Source organism: Schistocerca nitens, chromosome 4 (assembly GCF_023898315.1).
Source record: "Schistocerca nitens isolate TAMUIC-IGC-003100 chromosome 4, iqSchNite1.1, whole genome shotgun sequence".
In the NCBI taxonomy this organism is placed as follows: Eukaryota; Metazoa; Arthropoda; class Insecta; order Orthoptera; family Acrididae; genus Schistocerca; species Schistocerca nitens.
The window spans coordinates 64,556,399-64,577,844 of NC_064617.1; the positions used below are offsets into that span (position 1 = coordinate 64,556,399).

The 21,446-nt window shown below is 44.3% G+C and overlaps 1 protein-coding gene and 1 pseudogene across 1 annotated transcript in view; one reads left to right on the plus strand and one right to left on the minus strand.

Moving 5' to 3' along the window:
* The window catches only part of LOC126252121 (arylsulfatase B-like), a 366,034-nt gene that overhangs the window by 13,109 nt on the left and 331,479 nt on the right, over positions 1-21,446 (minus strand). Inside the window, exon 9 of the mRNA XM_049952986.1 lies at positions 11,324-11,512. Within this exon, the coding sequence (XP_049808943.1) occupies positions 11,324-11,512 (189 nt within the window). The remainder of the gene's footprint in view (positions 1-11,323; positions 11,513-21,446) is intronic.
* On the plus strand, positions 6,942-7,059 carry LOC126254825 (5S ribosomal RNA; annotated as a pseudogene).

A 21,446-nucleotide genomic window follows, 5' to 3' on the forward strand; every position in this document is an offset into this window, starting at 1 on the left:
GGAGTTCAATATTCCAGTATCCACTATGTCAAGAGTATGACAAGAATACCGAATTTTAGGCATTGTCTTTCACCACAGACGACGCAATGGCCGGCGGCCTTCATATAACGACCGAGAGCAGCGGCGTTTAAATTGAGTTATCAGTGCTAACAGCTAAGCAACAATCCGTGAAATACCGGCAGAAATCAATGTGGGCCTTACTACGAAAGTATTTGTTAGTGCAGCGCTGCGAAATTTGTTGTTACTGGGCTGTGGCGGCACACGACCGACTCCAATACCAGTGCTGACAGCGCGACATCGCCTGTAGCGCATCTTTGGGGCTCGTCACTTTATCAGTTGAACCCTCGACGATTGGGCACCCGTGGTCTGGTCAGCTGAGTCTCGATTTCAGGTTAGAACTGAAGCAAAGTTCGAGTGTGGCACAGATCCCACGATGCCAAGAACCCAAGTTGTTGACAAGGCTCTGTGCAAGCTCGTGGTGACTCCATAAAGGTGTGGTCTGTTTTTACATGGGATCTTGGTCCTCTGTTCTAAGTGCACCAATCATTGACTGGAAATACTTATGTTCGGCTAGTTTCAGACCACTGGCAGCTATTCATGGACTTCATGTTCCCAAAAAGCGATGAAATTTTTACAGATGAAAATGTGCCATGACACTCGGCCACAGTTGTTCGCTATTGGTTTGAAGAACTTTCTGGGAAGGTCGAGTAAATAATTTAGCCACCCATATCGCCCGTCATGAACCCCATAGAACATTTATGGGAGGTAAGTTCGTGCATAAAATCAATCACCGGCAACACTTTCACAATAATGGATGACTATACTGGCAGCATGAATCAGTACTTCTGTAGAGGACCTCCAATGACTTTTGAGCACGTGCCATGTCGACCTGCTGCACTATACCGGGAAGAAAGAGGACTGACACGATATTAGGAGATGTCCCATGACTTTTGTCGCTTCAGTACGTTATGAAATGTTATCCTTTTCATTTAAATGGGAGAAGACGTCATGGTTCGTAAAGAAAAGAGACATGGTTTCTTTTGGTCAACACTGACGGGATTTACGCTGAGCTTGTTTTCTCGACGAGCCTCGCCTTACCCACGGCCGATCTCCACAGGGAAAACGGTTCCAGTTAAGAATCAGCAAAAATACAGGGCCAGGAATGTTACAACTGTCTCTATTACGTCGTCGGCTTCTCGATTTTGACTGATTAGTTGGTGTGTTTTTCTGCCCTTTCTTGTTATGGCCAGCATGCAGCACTCCATTCCTCGTTAAACTACCCTCGATTTTTGAACTGTCTGCGAATTTAACGTTCAAGTTTCAATTACGGTAGTAAGTCAGTACGGTATTGATAGTTCGTTGGCTATAGACATTTCGTTGGAGTCATATTGGGAATTTACAAACGAACACAGCGTTCAGTTTCCCATAAGAAGTCCTAGCTATTCCTACGCTAATGTTTACTTGTTAAAGCATTCATCCGCTTATCGTTTTCATTTCTCTAAAGTATATTAATTCCTCAGCTGTGTCTATGGCATAATCACGAATCTCTACTACTCCGTTATCGGTGTACCAGTTACTGTTTTCCTACCAGGACACCAATTGTACATTATTCTGGTGTTATTGAAATTAATCTTCAGGCTTGCTGTCATATCTACCTCATTTATTTCCTCCATCCTCTGCTGGAGTTTTTATGGATCCTAAAAAATCAAAACAAAAGTCTTCAGCCAATCAGATCTCGCTTAGATAACAAATATTCATATATAGTCCTTCTTCGTCCCAGTACGATGATTTAAAGACGTCTTGTAAAAACTGCAAAAACTACTTTTGTTGCAATAAAGTCACCTTGCTTAGCTCCTTTGTCAATTCTCAACTTGTCATTCTCTTGATGTAAGTTATTGGAGTCTGCAGCCTCGCTGTTTTATACATTGCGCAACAAACTGACATACATTTTCCTTCGGTTCTAAGACGCTAACAGTATATATTAAATTTGGTCATAGTTTATACATCCGATACAAAGTGGTAACTAATATTCGTGGCTTCTTTTTGTGACTTCGTTGACAGAAGAGGGTTGGTCTACTATGCTATACATACTTTTAAAGCAACAGCTCACGAATTGTTTGTAGAATCGAATTTCAAACCGGCACACGCATTTAATACAAAGAAAATTCATACACTGTTGCTGTTCCTACCATAGTCTATGGATTCATAGCGGGCAGTAGGGTCAGACAGGCCAGTGAAGTAGTTCCGAAAACGTTTTCCAGAAATTCTCTTGAGCAGCTGATTCGACAACCTGCTCGCAAAGGAAATATTTTGGACCTTGTAGCTACAAACAAGCCGGCGGTGACACTATAGTGAGAGGGATTAGTGGCTATGGTGTCATCGTAGGGACGATAGTTACTAGCTAATAAATCAGTCAGTTAGGCTGCAAGAGGTAAAAAATTACAAGAATCATTGAGTTCAAATATGATTGATGTAGAGGCTTTATGGTCAAAGTTTATATCGACTGCAAATCGCGGTCTACAGTAGTATGAGCCGACCAAGTGGATTATAGTCGCAAAAAAACCCACTGTGGTTTAATACAAAAACACGGAAAGTGCTGAGGAAGCAGATTGTTGCAATTTCGGTTAAAAAGACACAGAAATGTTGACAGACAAAAGTTAATAGAAACTGGTGCGTCTATAAGAATATCGAAGAGCGAAACAACTGCTTTGCCGACTTATGTTAGCAAAAGATCTTACTGACAACCCGAGAAAATTCTGGTCTTCTGAAAAATAAATAGACGAGTCAAAGGCTACTATTCAGGATGGAACACCGATTCGCTTTCACAGAGAGTACTGGACGATATTGGCTTCTTACTTTATCGCAAAGCTCTCGTCCAGCGCAAACTCCCAAGCGACTGGAAAAACGCAAAGACGATTCCTGTGTATAAGAAGGATAATAGAACTGGCTCGCAAAACTGAACACCAGTACCTTTTAGCGTCGGTTTACTACAGAATTCTTGGGCATTTCTGAATTCGAATACAATAAATTTCGTTGGGACAAATAATTTGTCCACAAATCAGCTCGGATTTAGAAAGCATCACTTGTGTGAAACTCTGTTGACTTTTCCTCACACGGTACCGTATGCTGCGAACCATGGATGAAGGGCAACAAGCTGATTGAAATTCCTAGATTTCTGGAAAGCAGACCACTGCACTACTGCAGACTGTTTACGAAGGACAGAGCATATGTAATAATTTCTGGGATACGTGAGGGACTTGGAGACTTCTTAAATAATAAAAGCGAGTACGATATCCTGGAGTGGACGTGTTCATCAGGGAAAAGGCTATCGTCAGGCATGATCCAGGGGAGTGCGATCTAGAACGCTTTTGTTCTCTTTAAATACAAATTATCTGTTAGTGTGAGTTGAAATCAGCAACTGTCTGCTGATGACCCTGGGGCATACGGGAATGTGCCCTTTCTGAGCGATTGCAGGAGGATAAAGGACGCCTTAGACAATTTCTATTTGGCGTGAAGAATAGGAGCTTGCTCTGAATGGAGAGAAAAATAAGTTAATGCAGATGAATAGCTAAAACAATCCTGTAATTTTCAAATTCTGTATTAGCGGTGTGGTGCTTGATACAGTCACGTCAGTTAAGTACCCGGGCGTAAGTTGCAGAACGATATGAAATACTAAGAGCTGGTAAGGCCGGTAGTAGGAAAGGAGGATGATCGACTTCCGTTTGTTGGCAGAATTCTGGGAATGTGTTGCTCATTTGTAAAAGCGTCCGGGATCAGAACACCAGTGAGAATCGTTTTTTAATACTGCTCGCGTGTTTGGGATCACCAGCAGGTCGGATTCAGGGAAAACATCGAAGCAATTCGGAGGCGTGCTGCTAGATTTGTTACCGGTGGGGTCAATTGACATGCGAGTGTTACCGAGATGCTTCGTGAACTCAAATGGGGATCCCTCGAGAGAGTACGACGTTCTTCTCGTGGAACACTATTGAAAAGACTTAGAGAACCGGCATTTGCGCTGACAATAGAACGATTCTACTGCCACCGAAGTAGATTTTGCGTAAGGGCCATGTAGAAAAGGTAAGTGGTACTGGAGATCGTACGGAGGCGTGTAGACCATCGTCTTTACTCTCACTCTCTCTGTCTCTCTCTCTTTCTCTCTCTTTGTCTCCATCTCTCCATTTGCGAGTAGATTAGGAAAGGGGATTACCGTCAGTGGTACAAGGTACCCTCCGTTATGCACCGCATAGTGGTTTGTTGAGTATGGACGTAGATGTAGGAGTGAGGCACGATATTGCAGTCAACCTTCAATCATTGGAGTACCTTTAATATCTTTCATGTTTAGAAAACAGTGCTTAACAGTGTCTGAAATCTCCACAACATGGCACAAATTTCACAAGATGCGAATGGAACAGTGACACGAAAGTGTAGACTAAATTTCTTTTGCTTCACGTCTATCGTCACCAATATGTAGATACTCAGACTACCGGTTACGGTTAGCAATAACCATCTGCAGATCTTTCATTACGTTACTTTCGATGCCAATTAGTTTTAAAATGTTCAAATGTGTGTGAAATCTTCTGGGACTTAACTGCTAAGGTCATTAGTCCCTAAGTTTACACACTACTTAACCTAAATTATCCTAAGGACAAACACACACATCCATGCCCGAGGGAGGACGAACCTCCGCCGGGACCAGCCGCACAGTCCATGACTGCAGCGCCTGAGACCGCTCGGCTAATCCCACGCGGCTTAATTAGTTTTGCTTCTCGTCTCCATAAAGTCAATTCTTTAACAGTTTGGTGCTAAAACACGTAATCGCTAGCAAACAAGGTGAGCGTATCGGTTACTAGCAACGAATTACATCTCTGACTTTTTATAGAGACGTGCTGCATAACTAATTAACGTCGAAAGTAAGGTGAGGAAAGGTCTGCAGATGGTCATTGGTGACCCAAACCGGAAGTCTGAAGACCTACAAGTTTGTGACAATAGACGTGAAATAAAATAAATTTATTCTAAAAATCGCTACGAGTCATATTTATGATTATGACCAATAAAGTCTTGTAGCGTGTGTGTACACCTTTCGTCAGCGATTAAGCTTTTGCGAATGAGAGAAACTCGTACATTTGAAATCATGAAAAGCCAGCATTTCTTGTGACGTAAGCCACGCGAGCGTAAAGCGCGCTCCGTCCAGGTAACAAAACGTTTCCCCCGGAAACAGCTGCCAGGAATCCCTGAGGCTGCCGTTAGAAGAGCGCGTGCAGATACTATCGCGGCACTTTGCAGATGGCATCGCGCTTGCGTAAGTACGCAAAGTGACGTGGCTGCGAGGCGAGCGTCTGCATGCAAAGCAGCCGACCGCACAATTGCTCGTTAACCTCGCTGTTTCCTACGACTGCCAGTTTGCCTCCTAATGATCGAGCTTCTGGAGGATTAACGATGCGTAATACCAACGCACCGAATGGAGTCTCACTTGTTACACTCGTGGGTCGTCTACTAATTAAAATAAAGCTAAGTGGACTATTTTAAGTGCACGTTTACATTGTATAAGTATAAACATATATTACGTACTCTGTACAGGGTGTTCCAAAATTTATATACTAAAATATAAGCCAAAAACTGTCTGCGCCGCTTGTTACTGTTATTCGTATTATCGGATTCCACTCTTACACGCATGTCCGTCTCTGATGTCGAACTGCTATTCACAGTTTCTGCATAAGTAAGGTGACAGTAACTTTGGGAGCATCAGACATCATCACCTCACGTTTAACTCACATTTTATTAGTTCTTTCGAGACGTAAACTAATGTTTGAATTTGCCTTGAATTCAGTTCCCCCTATTTCATTTTTTTTGTTTAAACCATTACTATGACAGAATTAAGCGTGCAGAAATGTATTGTGCTCGTAAGTTTATCATGTAAGAAACGATGTTATACTACTGTGGCATTTACGCGGTGTCCACGTGGTAAGAGTGTGACGTGCATGTTGAGACAAGGGACGTGAGTGGGGCGGTCGGATTGTGGGGATTGTCGCAAAGGGGCAGAAAGGAGAGACATGCGGGAGGAGAACAGTGAATGTCGAGCGGTCACGATCGACAGTGTCTGCACGGAAACGACAAAAATTAACAGCTCTAAAAACCATGTGGAGGGTGCAAGAAGGCCTCGAGCTTTGTGAGTAAATAATAGCTGCAGTACTGGATATATTACAGTGTCTGCCAAAGTATCTAACATGATTGAAGTAGATGCGTTTGGTACTAACTCTGTAAAATAACTTTTGGTGCCGAGAACGTAAGTGATTAAAACTAATCTATAGTTGAAGAAGAAATACAGTTGTGGGATTCTTCCACAACGGAATCGACGAATTTTACGTCGTAAATTTATAGTGATGTCACCGTTATGGGAGCGATGCCCTAAAGCACATTCTTTCAACATGAGTACAATGGACTCAGTACTCAAGAACAGACATGTTGCCGTGAATTAGTGATACATTGCACAATTGAAGTTTTGCCACACATAACAGTTGGTACCAACGGTGGCGTTGCTTTCCTGGAGTGGTAGTGTGTGCCCCTACTACAGAACTGCCCAATGCAGGCATCCCCCCCCCCACCACCACCACCTTGCACAAATCCTAGACAATGATCAATGACAGCTGAAAGGAGTCGGTAGTGGAACAGCAAAGCGTAATCACATTAGATGGGAACTGGACACTAGCAGGCCAAGACTCTGCGGGTGTCTGGGCCATGGCTGGCATGTCATCTGGCCTTGTATACGCCCCGCCATGGCTGGCACAGGGGTTTTGCGTGAGACCGGTGGTACCTGGAAGGATGGATGTTAAACAACATACTTCAGGTACTTCACATATAGCTTGTAACGGGTTCACTACCCTGCTGGAGCAAATGTAATTTCGTCAAACCAGGAATATATGAAGGGCTTATTTCAATAGTAGTGCAACGGCCTTGCCGCAGTGGATACACCGGTTCCCGTGAGATCACCGAAGTTAAGCGCTGTTGGGCGTGGTCGGCACTTGGATGGGTGACCATCCAGACCGCCATGCACTGTTGCCATTTTTCGGGGTGCACTCAGCCTCGTGATGCCAATTGCGGAGCTACTCGACCGAACAGTAGTGACTTCGGTCATGAATACCATCTTAACGGCCAGGAGAGCGGTGTGCTGACCACACGCCCCTCCTATCCGCATCCTCCACTGAGGATGACGCGGCGGTCGGATGGTCCCGGTAGGCCACTCGTGGCCTGAATACGGAGTGCTTAGTGCTTATTTCAGTAGTGGTACAAGTCCATTGTTCTTAATTCTGAGATATAGAGTCTTAAATGAGCGCTGAAAAATCTGCAGTTGAGATATCCAAGTGGACAAGGGAATTACCGTCCCATTCTACGTGGTAGTCGCGGCTAGTGTCTACTACTTTGTTTCAATGGGCTATGAGCACTATGGGACTTAACTTCTGAGGTCATCAGTCCCCTAGATCTTCAAACTACTTAAGCCTAACTAAGCTAAGGACATCACACACATCCATGCCCGAGGCAGGATTCGAACCAGCCTAGAACCGCTCGGCCACAGCGGCCGTCTAATTCCAGTTATCAAGCGTTTCCTGACGGTTAGAAGATTTAAAATGTTTAGAAATTTTCGCAAAAAATTAACAAGAGAACATAATTCACTGAAGATTGATGAACAATTCTCATTCCGTATGTTTGTACATGGCTATATTCTTGCATCCAATTGACTATTATTTGATTATGAACTGTCCATCGCTGTAACTGTTACTGTTGTATTTTCAGCCACATTTATATCATTGTAATGTAGAGAACATATGGTATTTTGTAATAGTATTTTACTGTGTACTGAAATGTCTTTTTGCATTTTTAAGGCATTTGTCAGGGCAAAGAAAATTAAACTGAAAGATGTATTTTAAAGAATGTTACACCGAAGGGGGTCATCAGTATTCATCTAAAGGAAACAACTGATAAAAATTTTGGGACTTGCATGAGTGATACAAACAGAAAAGAAGAGTATACAGAAACTTTTACCTTCTTCTTGTAATGTAAGCATTACATTAGATTTTTCTTTTAAATTGAATTTTTTTCTGTCATGATATTTACTTTTAATATTATAAAATGACTATGTGTAAATCGATTTGCCAATTAAAACTTTCTTTTAAGGTTACGTAATCTTTCCTCTTACACCAACAACATTTGATAAAAATGCAATTTAGGTACGTAATGGATCTAGGTAAGCAATGGTGAGTGACAATATGAATCTCAAAAGCCGAAGATAGAACAGACAGGATGACTTTCACTCTACATTATTGTTAGTGTGATTGAGGAGTTTAATTTTCGGTTCAAAAATTGTTCAAATGGCATAACTTCTGAGGGCATCAGTCCCCTAGAACTTATAACTACTTAAACCTAACTAACCTAAGGACATCACACAGATCCATGCCCGAGGCAGGATTCGAAACTGCGACCGTAGCGGTCGCGCGGTTTCCAGACCGTAGAGCCTCGAACCGCTTGGCCACCCCGGCCGGCTGCATAGAATGATATTTTGTGACTTTTACTTGTGACTGAGTGGTGACTAATGACTTTGTAACAGGATTTTTTCTTAACAGCTTTATGAAAAGGATAGTTGTTTCTCACCATGTAGCGAAGATGCTGAGTCACAGATAGGCACAACAAACAATGGGAAAGTGAGCTTTCGACCAGCAAGGCCTTTTTCGAAAACAGACAAAATACACACACACACACACTCAAGTAAACGCAAATCTCACGTACATGCAAGCACGAAGACAACCACTGAAATTTCCTGAAATCTAAGCCCAGGATGGAGACTGGCGAACCTCGTCTTATTGGTAGCCCACCAATGGAATGTCTCCAGACAGGTCTTCGGCTTGAAATCTCATTGATTGTGTTGAACCGTCTTCAGTGGCGAGTCCCAGTCACAACTGAGCCCTGATGACCAGTGAATACTTGTCTTGAGGCTACTCGGTACTAGTAGGCTACCATCATGACAGTCGTCCATCATATGTCCCAACAACCAGGAGTGATGGTCTGGGGTGACACTTCACTACACTGGAGGACCCCTTCGGTTGTCATCTGCGGCATCATACAGCACAGCGGTACGTCGAAATAATACATCCCGTTTTGTTGCCCCTCATGGTAAGCCATCCTGAGCTTACATTTCAGCAAGATAATGACCGCCTGCCCACGGTGAGAGTTTCAATTGGTTGTCTTCGTGCTTGCCAAACCCAACTTTGACAAGCAACGTGGCCGGATCTCCACCAAATTGAGAATGTTTGGAGCATTATGGGCAGGGTTCTTAAACCAGCTCGGGGTTTTGATGATGTAACGCGCCAGTCGGACTGATTTTGGCAAGATATCTCTTAATAGGACATCAAACAACTCTCTCACCCATTCGGTTCAATACTTCGCGGTGCGCTGTTTTCTTTCACTGTGTGCACCTAAGGAATTAATACAAACATTAGGCATCGGAGTATAGACGAAGGACATTTTGTAATTGTTATATGTGCCTACAGCTAAGAAAAATAAAGGTCAGTTATATGTTGCTCAAATTGCAAGCTGTTGTGGTTGAGACAGTGATTCTGGTGTAACAAATAAGAAACGAGAAACGAAATTTGTTTGGTTACAAGGCCAATAGCCTGAGTTCTAACTGCACCAGATGTTTTGAAACGAGGATTTAGGTTTAACATGAATGAAATTAAAGGTATTACGTTCAATGTGTTTTGGAATTGTGTATGTCGTACTCCATCCAATCGTTCATTGTATTTGTAGTTTTGATGATGGATCACACTGCTTGATGTATGTAGCGCTATCGTACTAGTTTTCCTTTTTCTTTTAAGAGGCTTAATAAAGGATTTTAAAAGACTTCAGGTCAAAGTACTTTTTTCTAGGGGTTTAAAGCTACTTTGTTTTTTTTTAAATACACGGAGCTGACGAAAGTCATGGAATACCTTTTAACGCCATGTCGAACCTCCTTTTGCCTCGCTTAGTGCATCAGCTCGAGTGGGATGGACTCGGGAAATAGTTGGAATCCCCCTGTAGATATAATGTTGCTGGTGCAGGTGTTTGTGCACGAACTGACCTCTTGATTACAACCCACAAATGTTCTCTAGGATTCGCATCGTGTGATATGGCTCGCCAAATCACTCCCTCAATTTGTCCGGAATGTTCTTCAAACAAATTGCGAACAATTGTGGCTCTGTGACATGGCGCACTGTCATCCATAAAAATTCCATTGTTGTTTGGGAACATGAAATCCACGAATGGCTGCAAATGGTCTCCATGTGGTGGAACATACTCATTCTCAGTCAACATTCGTTCACCTGGACAAGAGGACCCAGTCCACCCCACGTAAACACAACCCACGCCATTATAAATCCACCACCAGCTTGCACCGTAACTTGTTGGCGACATGGGTACACATCTTCGAGGGATGTGCGCCACACCTCCTGCCAACTAACATCGGGACTCATCTGACCAGGCCAAGGTTTTCCAATCGTCTGGTATCCAACCGATAAGGCCACGAGCCCAGAGGAGGCGGTGCAGGCGATGTCGTGCTGTCAGCAAAGGCACTCGTATCGGACATCTGCTACCGAACAACAGTGACATCAAATTTCGCACCAGAGTCGTAACGGATAAGTTCGCTGTACGTCCCACATTGCTTTCTGCAGTTATTTCATGCAGTATTGCAAGTCTGTTAGCACGGACAACCCTACACAAATGCCGCTGCTTTCTGTCGTTACGTGAAGGCTGTCGGCCACTGTGCTGTCTGCGGCGAGATGTAATGGTTGAAATTTGCCATTTTCGGCACACTCTTGACACTGTGAGACCAGCAATACTGAATTACACTAAAGATTACCGAAATGGAATGTCCCATGCGCCTGGCTCCAACTACCATTCCGCGTTCAAAGGCTTTTAACTCCGGTCTTGCACTTTAATCACGTCGGAAACGTTTTCGCATGATTCCCCCGATAGCTTCGCCAATGCTCAGGCACTTTATACCTTGTGTATGCAATACTACCGCCATGTGTATATGTGCATATCGCTATCCCATGACTTCTGTCACCTCGGTGTAATGTATCTTAAGACGTGCAGGATAGGCATCGTCTTCCCCAGGTGCGGTCAAGGCAGGCAGGGTTGCCTATCTTACCTTGCATTAAATACTCTCTTGGACCGTTTCAATTTGCCCACTCTGTATACCGATAAAGGACAATGTGTAGGTCGCCACCACAGTCTCGACGGGTTGTGTGCTCTGACAGTGTGCGCTGAGTGGCAGGGAGCCCTTACCGCAGCACAGTACCTTGGTGTAGCGGGACAGCGCCCTCCACGCCGGGCTGAGGTAGACGCTCGTGACGTTGTAGTGGCCGCGGCGTCCCGGTGACCCCTCCCAGCCGTCCAGGAACCCCAGAAACGCCGATCCTGAGGGCACCCACAACACCACAACACATGCCGTCAGTCGTCTGCTGCTGCTCTCACTACTGTGTCGCTGCTGCCCGTGAGGAAATTACTCGTGACAGAGACAGTAGCCTCATCATAACATACAGGATGCCAGTTATTGAAATATAAGAAATACGACTTGCGTTGTGACGATCAAACTGCATGATTGGCCGCGGGGCATGATGGGAATTAGTATGTGCAAGTATAGTTTGGTTTTGCGTTGAAGCCCACATTCATTTGCATGGAGTCGTCAATAGGCAAAATGGGCACATTTGGGGGACTGAGAATCCGCATTTCGCGATCGAGAATTCTCTTCACCCTCAACGGGTGACTGTATGGTGTGCGATGTCCAGTCACGAAATAATGACTGAAATATTCCATGATGGCTCAGTGACTACCGAACAATACGTGAAAGGTTTGGAAGATGATTTCATCCCTATTATCCAGAGTGACCCTCATTTAGGCAAGATGAGGTTCACGCAAGATGAAGCTTTGCCCTATCGAAACAGATATAAGGTTACAGTTATGTGGTTTCTTATTCTATGACTGAACACAACTGTGTAAGCTGTAATGGCATTGCTTAATATTGCAATTTTTTCACGGAAATACACGCTTTATACAATTTACAAAGTGACAAGACTGTTGTCAAAATGACGCATCTCGGCCTCTGAAAGTGAACTAATCCTAAACACAACAATATTAAATTGTAACTCTCAGAAAGATAAATAAACCTAAACACAGCTATATTAAATTCAAAAATTCTTACGATTACGTTACGATGTTGGCCAGTACTACGATAAATCATCCGATTCTGGTTCAAAGTTCGGTACTGTTTTTTAGGATGACAATCAAGTGTATGGAGAATGGTTAGTTTTGTGACAAGTTGAGCAAAGGATTACCCAAGGCCGCTCGAATTACAGTGGACGCAAGCTGGTGAACGAATAAGTTTATGCCTCTGCACTTAGTATTTACCTTAGCTGCGATAAGTTGTTGTCTGCATGGCTTCTCTCGCCCACTGAAGTTCCTATAAAATCCAGTTAAGCCTTTGCTGAATTTCCCAGCACAAACTCTCCCTATGATTCTCGATATGCGAGAAGAACTCATCCCTAGTCTCAGACTATGGTGATATACACACACACGGCGGGCGCAGCGTGTATATTATAATGCCCTGTCAGTTCTCGCAACAACAATTAACTACCTGGCTTTTTCGTTTCTCCACAGTTGGAGATCAACGATGCTACAGCTAATTTCTAGCTGGAGATCAGCTGCTGTGAACGCAGTGTTCACACAAATTTCTCCCCTGTGTCGTACAGAGCATATGCATCCCATTCGGCACTTGACGCCAGTTGAGAGAAGAGTCCCCGAAAATTTTCGTCTTGTCTTCCCCGTAGGTGAACTCTCTCCCCATCTGGGTTATTTTGCTCTCCACGTCACAGCTTCTTATCGACCAGTAGGAGCGTTCCTCTTATTTTGTGAAAAGTCTCTCTACCAATTACAAGGGTTCTACTATTAAACTGCGTCGAAATATCGGCACTTCACTCCTTCCCGTTGCGTTTCAGCCAATTGAACGTTTTGTGTCGGCCCTAGATGATTAAAAAGTTACATGTGTCTGTCACGTGTGTACCACTTGCTGTTCGCGTGATCGAATGCGTCACTGGTTTCGTTCATATCCCTTTGGCATTCTGTCCTACTACTTCAGGCGGCCCCATTCGTCACCCTGCAGTATGCGTGGCCTGTCTGGTCGCTGACTCCCGCCACAGGACACCCCCCTCCCTCTTAAGAGCTTTCTGTAGTGCCTCCCGGGGTGCAGCCTCTGCGCCTGTCTGCACTAGCTTCCACTCAAAACGTTTCCTCTCGCTGCTTGTTTCACCTTCTGATCATTGGCATGGATTATGTAGGAGAGGTGTGTCAATACCATCGATTGAGTGTCATCCCTTTTGCATTACATACACATAGGCAAATCTGCACATTACCGCTAATACAAGTTAGGTGTCATATTCACCTTCCCGTTACGATGTATGAACTCGTATGTAAGGTGCGCAATTCACCTTCATTTAATCTGCCATCTTACTCAGAAGAGAGTTTGTTGTCCTGGAGGAGCACATTGCGGACTGTATTGTGGCTCAGGGGTACCCAGAGGGGACTGGAATGGGCCTCGATTGGCCACCATATTCTCCGGATCTGAACATATACGGCTCCTTTTTATGGGACTGTATTAAAGACAAGGTGTACTTCAATAGCCCCAATACCATTACTGAGCTGAAGACAGTCATTGAGGAGATCTCTGACAGCATCGATGTTCTGACCCAGCGGGTCACGCAGAATTTCGCTATTCGTCTCCGCCACATCGTCACCGGTGATGGCAGGTGTATCGAACATGTCATAACCCAAATCCGAATATCTCTAGTGACGTTCACATATTGAACTAAGTGTGTGCACGCCTTAGTTTGTAACTAATTCACGTTCCTTTACATAGCTGAATAATTGTCACCCAGTATTTACATATATAGAGTGGTAATAACTAAACAGGTGGTCTTCCGAGTGCTGCTGTGCAGCACGCTCAAACATCGTCGATATGTTCATTAATCCGTGCGCTCGAATAGTATGCTGAAAAATAATAGTTCCACTTTATGACACCAGGTGAAAATATGGCACTATTAGTACTGAGAATGTGGTGTGAATGCAGAAAGAGGGGAGGAATGATCGAACACATGAAAACGGCGCTTCTGGCACGTTTGTCAGTACCTATGCAAAAACATGCACTACCTAATGTGTTACAAGACATAGCGCTTATAAACAGGGTTGTTCTGGAGCTCGTACCTAAGGTTCTATTGGTGGTAGAAAGGTAGTGTCGAGTGTTCTGGGTAGCTCTTTGGTTACAGACCATCTGTATATCCAACAGAAGTATTCTCTTACTGTCACTATCCTACGGTACAGGGTAAAAGATATGAATATTCACTTTCTCCTGCTTAGGATAATGGAGAAAATGATTTTGTTCCTTATTGAATTAGATGTGATGTACGGTGGGCCATGAGGGGCGTCTGGAGGCACCTTTAGTTCATCGGAGGTTCCTTAGGAAAACGACAAAACACGTAAATTTTAATAATCAACAGACTCGGTTGCACCGTTTACCTAGAATTTACATGGGTTTCAGTCGGGATAACCCAACCTTCTTCAGAATAACAGTAACTACCGTTCGTCCATAGTGGACATCGCAAGCTAAAACTACAAATCCATAAATTATCGTCAGACTGTAAAACGTATCTGGAACTGCCTAGGCGTAGGCCCCACTTCGCGACCGCGATGCGGCAGCCACGAGTGCTGTACTGCAACTCTTGGTGATTCTGTTAGACAGCCCTTCTCTAGAAATTCACCCATTAATGCGACGCACATTCCCCATCGATGGATGACTTGATGCGATCGAGCTCTACCTACATCTACAGTATATACATAGTCCGCAAACCACCGCTACCAGGCATACCCTCTACCATTTCACTCGCAAATTTTTAATTTTTTTTATTTATTTTTTATTTATTTATTTTTTTTTGTCATCAGACTACTGACTGGTTCGATGCGGCCTTTCCTGTGCTAACCTCTTCATCTCAGAGTAGCACTTGCAACCTACGTCCTCAATTATTTGCTTGACGTATTCCAATCTCTGTCTTCCTCTACAGTTTTTGCCCTCTACAACTCCCTCTAGTACCATGGAAGTCATTCCCTCATGTCTTAGCAGATGTCCTATCATCCTGTCCCTTCTCCTTATCAGTGTTTTCCACATATTCCTTTCCTCTCCGATTCTGCGTAGAACCTCCTCATTCCTTATCAGTCCACCTAATTTTCAACATTCGTCTATAGCACCACATCTCAAATGCTTCGATTCTCTTCTGTTCCGGTTTTCCCACAGTCCATGTTTCACTACCATACAATGCTGTACTCCAGACGTACATCCTCAGAAATTTCTTCCTCAAATTAAGGCCGGTATCTGATATTAGTAGACTTCTCTTGGCCAGAAATGCCTTTTTTGCCATAGCGAGTCTGCTTTTGATGTCTTTGCTCCGTCCGTCATTGGTTATTTTATTGCCTAGGTAGCAGAATTCCTTAACTTCATTGACTTCGTGACCATAAATCCTGATGTTACGTTTCTCGCTGTTCTCATTTCTACTACTTCTCATTACCTTCGTCTTTCTCCGATTTACTCTCAAACCATACTGTGTACTCATTAGACTGTGCATTCCGTTCAGCAGATCATTTAATTCTTCTTCACTTTCACTCAGGATAGCAATGTCATCAGCGAATTGTATCACTGATATCCTTTCAAGTTGTATTTTAATTCCACTCCTGAACCTTCTTTTATTTCCATCATTGCTTCCTCGATGTACAGATTGAAGAGTAGGTGCGAAAGGCTACAGCCGTGTCTTACACCCTTCTTAATACGAGCACTTCGTTCTTGATCGTCCACTCTTATTATTCCCTCTTGGTTGTTGTACATATTGTATACGACCCGTCTCTCCCTATAGCTTACCCCTACTTTTTTCAGAATCTCGAACAGCTTGCACCATTTTATATTGTCGAACGCATTTTCCAGGTCGACAAATCCTATGAAAGTGTCTTGATTTTTCTTTAGCCTTGCTTCCATTATTAGCCGTAACGTCAGAATTGCCTCTCTCGTCCCTTTACTTTTCCTAAAGCCAAACTGATCGTCACCTAGCGCATTCTCAATTTTCTTTTCCATTCTTCTGTATATTATTCTTGTAAGCAGCTTCGATGCATGAGCTGTTAAGCTAATTGTGCGATAATTCTCGCACATGTCGGCTCTTGCCGTCTTCGGAATTGTGTGGATGATGCTTTTCCGAAAGTCAGATGGTATGTCGCCAGACTCATATATTCTACACACCAACGTGAATAGTCGTTATAGTCGTTTTGTTGCCACTTCCCCCAATGATTTTAGAAATTCTAATGGAATGTTATCTATCCCTTCTGCCTTATTTGACCGTAAGTCCTCCAAAGCTCTTTTAAATTCCGATTCTAATACTGGATCCCCTATCTCTCCTAAATCGACTCCTGTTTCTTCTTCTATCACATCAGACAAATCTTCACCCTCATAGTGGCTGTCAATGTATTCTTTCCACCTATCTGCTCTCTCCTCTGCATTTAACAGTGGAATTCCCGTTGCACTCTTAATGTTACTACCGTTGCTTTTAATGTCACCAAAGGTTGTTTTGACTTTCCTGTATGCTGAGTCTGTCCTTCCGACAATCATATCTTTTTCGATGTCTTCACATTTTTCCTGCAGCCATTTCGTCTTAGCTTCCCTGCACTTCCTATTTATTTCATTCCTCAGCGACTTGTATTTCTGTATTCCTGATTTTTCCGGAACATGTTTGTAGTTCCTTCTTTCATCAATCAACTGAAGTATTTCTTTTGTTACCCATGGTTTCTTCGCAGCTACCTTCTTTGTACCTATGTTTTCCTTCCCAACTTCTGTGATGGCCCTTTTTAGAGATGTCCATTCCTCGTCAACTGTATTGCCTTTTGCGCTATTCCTTATTGCTGTATCTATAGCGTTAGAGAACTTCAAACGTATCTCGTCATTCCTTAGTACTCCCGTATCCCACTTCTTTGCGTATTGATTCTTCCTGACTAATGTCTTGAACTTCAGCCTACTCTTCATCACTACTATATTGTGATCTGAGTCTATATCTGCTCCTGGGTACGCCTTACAATCGAGTATCTGATTTCGGAATCTCTGTCTGACCATGATGTAATCTAATTGAAATCTTCCCGTATCTCCCGGCCTTTTCCAAGTATACCTCCTCCTCTTGTGATTCTTGAACTGGGTATTCGCTATTACTTGCTGAAACTTGTTACAGAACTCAATTAGTCTTTGTCCTCTTTCATTCCTTGTCCCAGGCCCATATTCTCGTGTAACCTTTTCTTCTACTCCTTCCCCTACAACTGCATTCCAGTCGCCCATGACTATTAGATTTTCATCCCCCTTTACATACTGCATTACATTTTCAATATCCTCATACACTTTCTCTATCTGTTCATCTTCAGCTTGCGACATCGGCATGTATACCTGAACTATCGTTGTCGGTGTTGGTCTGCTGTCGATTTTGATTGGAACAACCCGGTCACTGAACTGTTCACAGTAGCACACCCTCTCCCCTACCTTCCTATTCATAACGAATCCTATACCTGTTATACCATTTTCTGCTGCTGTCGATATTACCCGATACTCATCTGACCAGAAATCCTTGTCTTCCTTCCACTTCACTTCACTGACCCCTACTATATCTAGATTGAGCCTTTGCATTTCCCTTTTCAGATTTTGTAGTTTCCCTACCGCGTTCAAGCTTCTGACATTCCACGCCCCGACTCGTAGAACGTTATCCTTTCGTAGATTATTCAGTCTTTTTCTCACGGTAACCTCCCCCTTGGCAGTCCCCTCCCGGAGATCCGAATGGGGAACTATTCCGGAATCTTTTGCCAATGGAGAGATTATCATGACACTTCTTCAATTACGGGCCACATGTCCTGTGGATACACGTTACGTGTCTTTAATGCAGTGGTTTCCATTGCCTTCTGCATCCTCATGTCGTTGATCATTGCTGATTCTTCCGCCTTTAGGGGCAATTTCCCACCCCTAGGTCAAGAGAGTGCCCTGAACCTCTATCCGCTCCTCCGCCCTCTTTGACAAGGCCGTTGGCAGAATGAGGCTGACTTCTTATGCCGGAAGTCTTCGGCCGCCAATGCTGATTATTTATCAAAATTAAGGCAGTGGCGGGGATCGAACCCGGGACCGAAGACGTTTTGATTATGAATCAAAGACGCTACCCCTAGACCACGGGTCACGACCTTTCGCAATTATACTGAGTGAAATACGATTGTCTAAAAGTCTCCATATGAATCATAATTTCCTGCATCTTATCTTCATGATCCTTTCGGAAAATATACGTTGGCGGCAGTTGAATCGTTCTGCAATCGGCCTGAAATTCCGGATCTCTAAATCTGCGGAAAGAGTCTTCCCACCCATATGCGTTCACGGAGCATCCCCTTAATACTTGCATACTGATAGACCTCATTTTCTCCTTTTTTTCCACAAGTCCTCTGATTGATTTGAAGCAGCACTCAATGAATTTAGCTCCTGTGCCAACCCTTCCTTGAAATCAACATACTCAACTATTTCCTGGATGTAGTCCCTTCTCTGTTTTTTCTATGGTATTTACCTTCTGCAGCCATCTGTAGTACCATGGACATTATCCCATGATGTTTTAAAAAGCGCTTTGTCATCCTATCCCTTCTGCTTTCTTTTTCCGACGATTCTGCGGAGAACCTCCTGATTCCTTACCTCATTAATCCACCTAATTTTCAATATTAGTCTGTAGTATCACATCACAAATTCTTTGATTCTCTACTGTTCCTGTTTTCCACAGTCCATATCTTACTGTCAAATAACGCTGTGCCCCAAACGAACATTCCCAATGTTGTGGCTTGGCAAGACAGCCAAGCCACTATGAGGAAGCCGAAAGGCACGCGTTTAAGCTCACGCAGGCCAGCGTGAGGTCTGGAACAGGACAAGGTACTTATAATAGCCAATAACGTACGTAGCTGCTGGAATACTTAACTTTAATCCATAATTGGTGAACATCGCTCTTGACAGTACATGTTTTACAGCATCAATAGTAACTGGTAATGGCGCCTTGCTAGGTCGTAGCAAATGACGTAGCTGAAGGCTATGCTAACCACCGTCTCGGCAAATGAGAGCGTGATTTGTCAGTGAACCATCGCTAGCAAAGTCGGCTGTCTAACTGGGGCGAGTGCTAGGAAGTCTCTCTAGACCTGCCGTGTGGCGGCGCTTGGTCTGCAATCACTGATAGTGGCGACACGCAGGTCCGACGTATACTAACGGACCGCGGCCGATTTAAAGGCTACCACCTAGCAAGTGTGGTGTCTGGTGGTGACACCACACCCAAAAAATCTCTTATTCAAGTTAAGACCTATGTTTGATTCCAGGAGAGTTCTCTTGGCCAGGAATGCCATCATTGTCGGTACTAATCCGGTTTCTACGACGCGTGCTCTAGGGCAGTTCGGCTCTCACAGCCGAGCGAAGCAGACGTGCAGTGTGTGCTCTCCGCCGTCAGAGCAGGCCCGCGCGTCTTGCTTTCATTTTTCGGACGACACTAACGTGACACCGTAGGTCTACAAGACCGTGGAAAACAGATACAGAAGATTAACCTTGAAATTCTCATTTCGAAATCAAATTTACCCGACCAAAGGCGCTCGAAGTCGAACACTTTTTAAAAAAGGAAACCATGATCCCGGCTGCCGACATTGTCAGCATTCACTTTTCGATCGTCAGTAGCAAGGTCTATGTAAAACTCAAAGCTACATCCGACAAGGTGCTTCGTGAGATGAAACAATAACTCCGCTTCTGCCATGCAAACGGAAATATTGGCAACGTCGAGGTCGGCCATGCCACAATGGGACTGCGGACTATACGCATATTCGAACTTCCATTTGAACTCCCTGCGGAAGACGTTCGGGCGGCGCTCCGCCCCTACGGCACGGTACACGAACACGTGGCTGAAAAATTCAACCAGTTTAAGACGTATCCAGTGCTCAGTGGAGTGTACCAAGTGCGCATTGACCTCCAACGACACGTGCCATCCTATCTAAAGATAGGAGGGTCCCGGGCCATAGTTACTCTACTGGCCATTAAAACTGCTGCACCTCGAAGATGACAGACGCGAAATGTAACCGACAGGAAGAAGATACTGTGATATTTAAATGATTAGCTTTTCAGAGCATTCACACAAGGTTGCCGCCGGTGGTGACACCTATAATGTGCTGACATGAGGAAAGTTTCCAACCGATTTCTCATACACAAACAGCATTTGACCGGCGTTGCCTGGTGAAACGTTGTTGTAATGCCTCGTGTAAGGAGGAGAAATGCGTACCATCACGTTTCCGACTTTGATAAAGGTCGGATTGTAGCCTATCGCGATTGCAGTTAATCGTATCGTGACATTGCTGCTCGCGTTGGTCGAAATCCAATGACTGTTAGCAGAATATGGAATCGGTGGGTTCAGGACGTTAATACGGAACGCCGTGCTGGATCCCAACGGCCCCGTATCACTAGCAGTCGAGATTACAGGCATCCTCATGGCTGTAACGGATCCTGCAGCCACGTCTCGATCCCTGAGTCAACAGATAGGGACGTTTGCAATACAACAACCATATCCACTAACAGTTCGACGACGTTTGCAGTAGAATGGACTGTCAGCTCGGAGACCATGGCTGCGGTTACCCTTGACGCTGCATCACAGACAGGAGCACTTGCGATGGTGTACTCAACGACGAACCTGGGTGCACGAATGGCAAAACGTCATTTTTTCGGATGAATCCAGGTTCTGTTTACAGCATCATAATGGTCACATCCGTGTTCGGCGACATCGCGGTGAACACATACACTCCTGGAAATTGAAATAAGAACACCGTGAATTCATTGTCTCAGGAAGGGGAAACTTTATTGACACATTCCTGGGGTCAGATACATCACATGATCACACTGACAGAACCACAGGCACATAGACACAGGCAACAGAGCATGCACAATGTCGGCACTAGTACAGTGTATATCCACCTTTCGCAGCAATGCAGGCTGCTATTCTCCCATGGAGACGATCGTAGAGATGCTGGATGTAGTCCTGTGGAACGGCTTGCCATGCCATTTCCACCTGGCGCCTCAGTTGGACCAGCGTTCGTGCTGGACGTGCAGACCGCGTGAGACGACGCTTCATCCAGTCCCAAACATGCTCAATGGGGGACAGATCCGGAGATCTTGCTGGCCAGGGTAGTTGACTTACACCTTCTAGAGCACGTTGGGTGGCACGGGATACATGCGGACGTGCATTGTCCTGTTGGAACAGCAAGTTCCCTTGCCGGTCTAGGAATGGTAGAACGATGGGTTCGATGACGGTTTG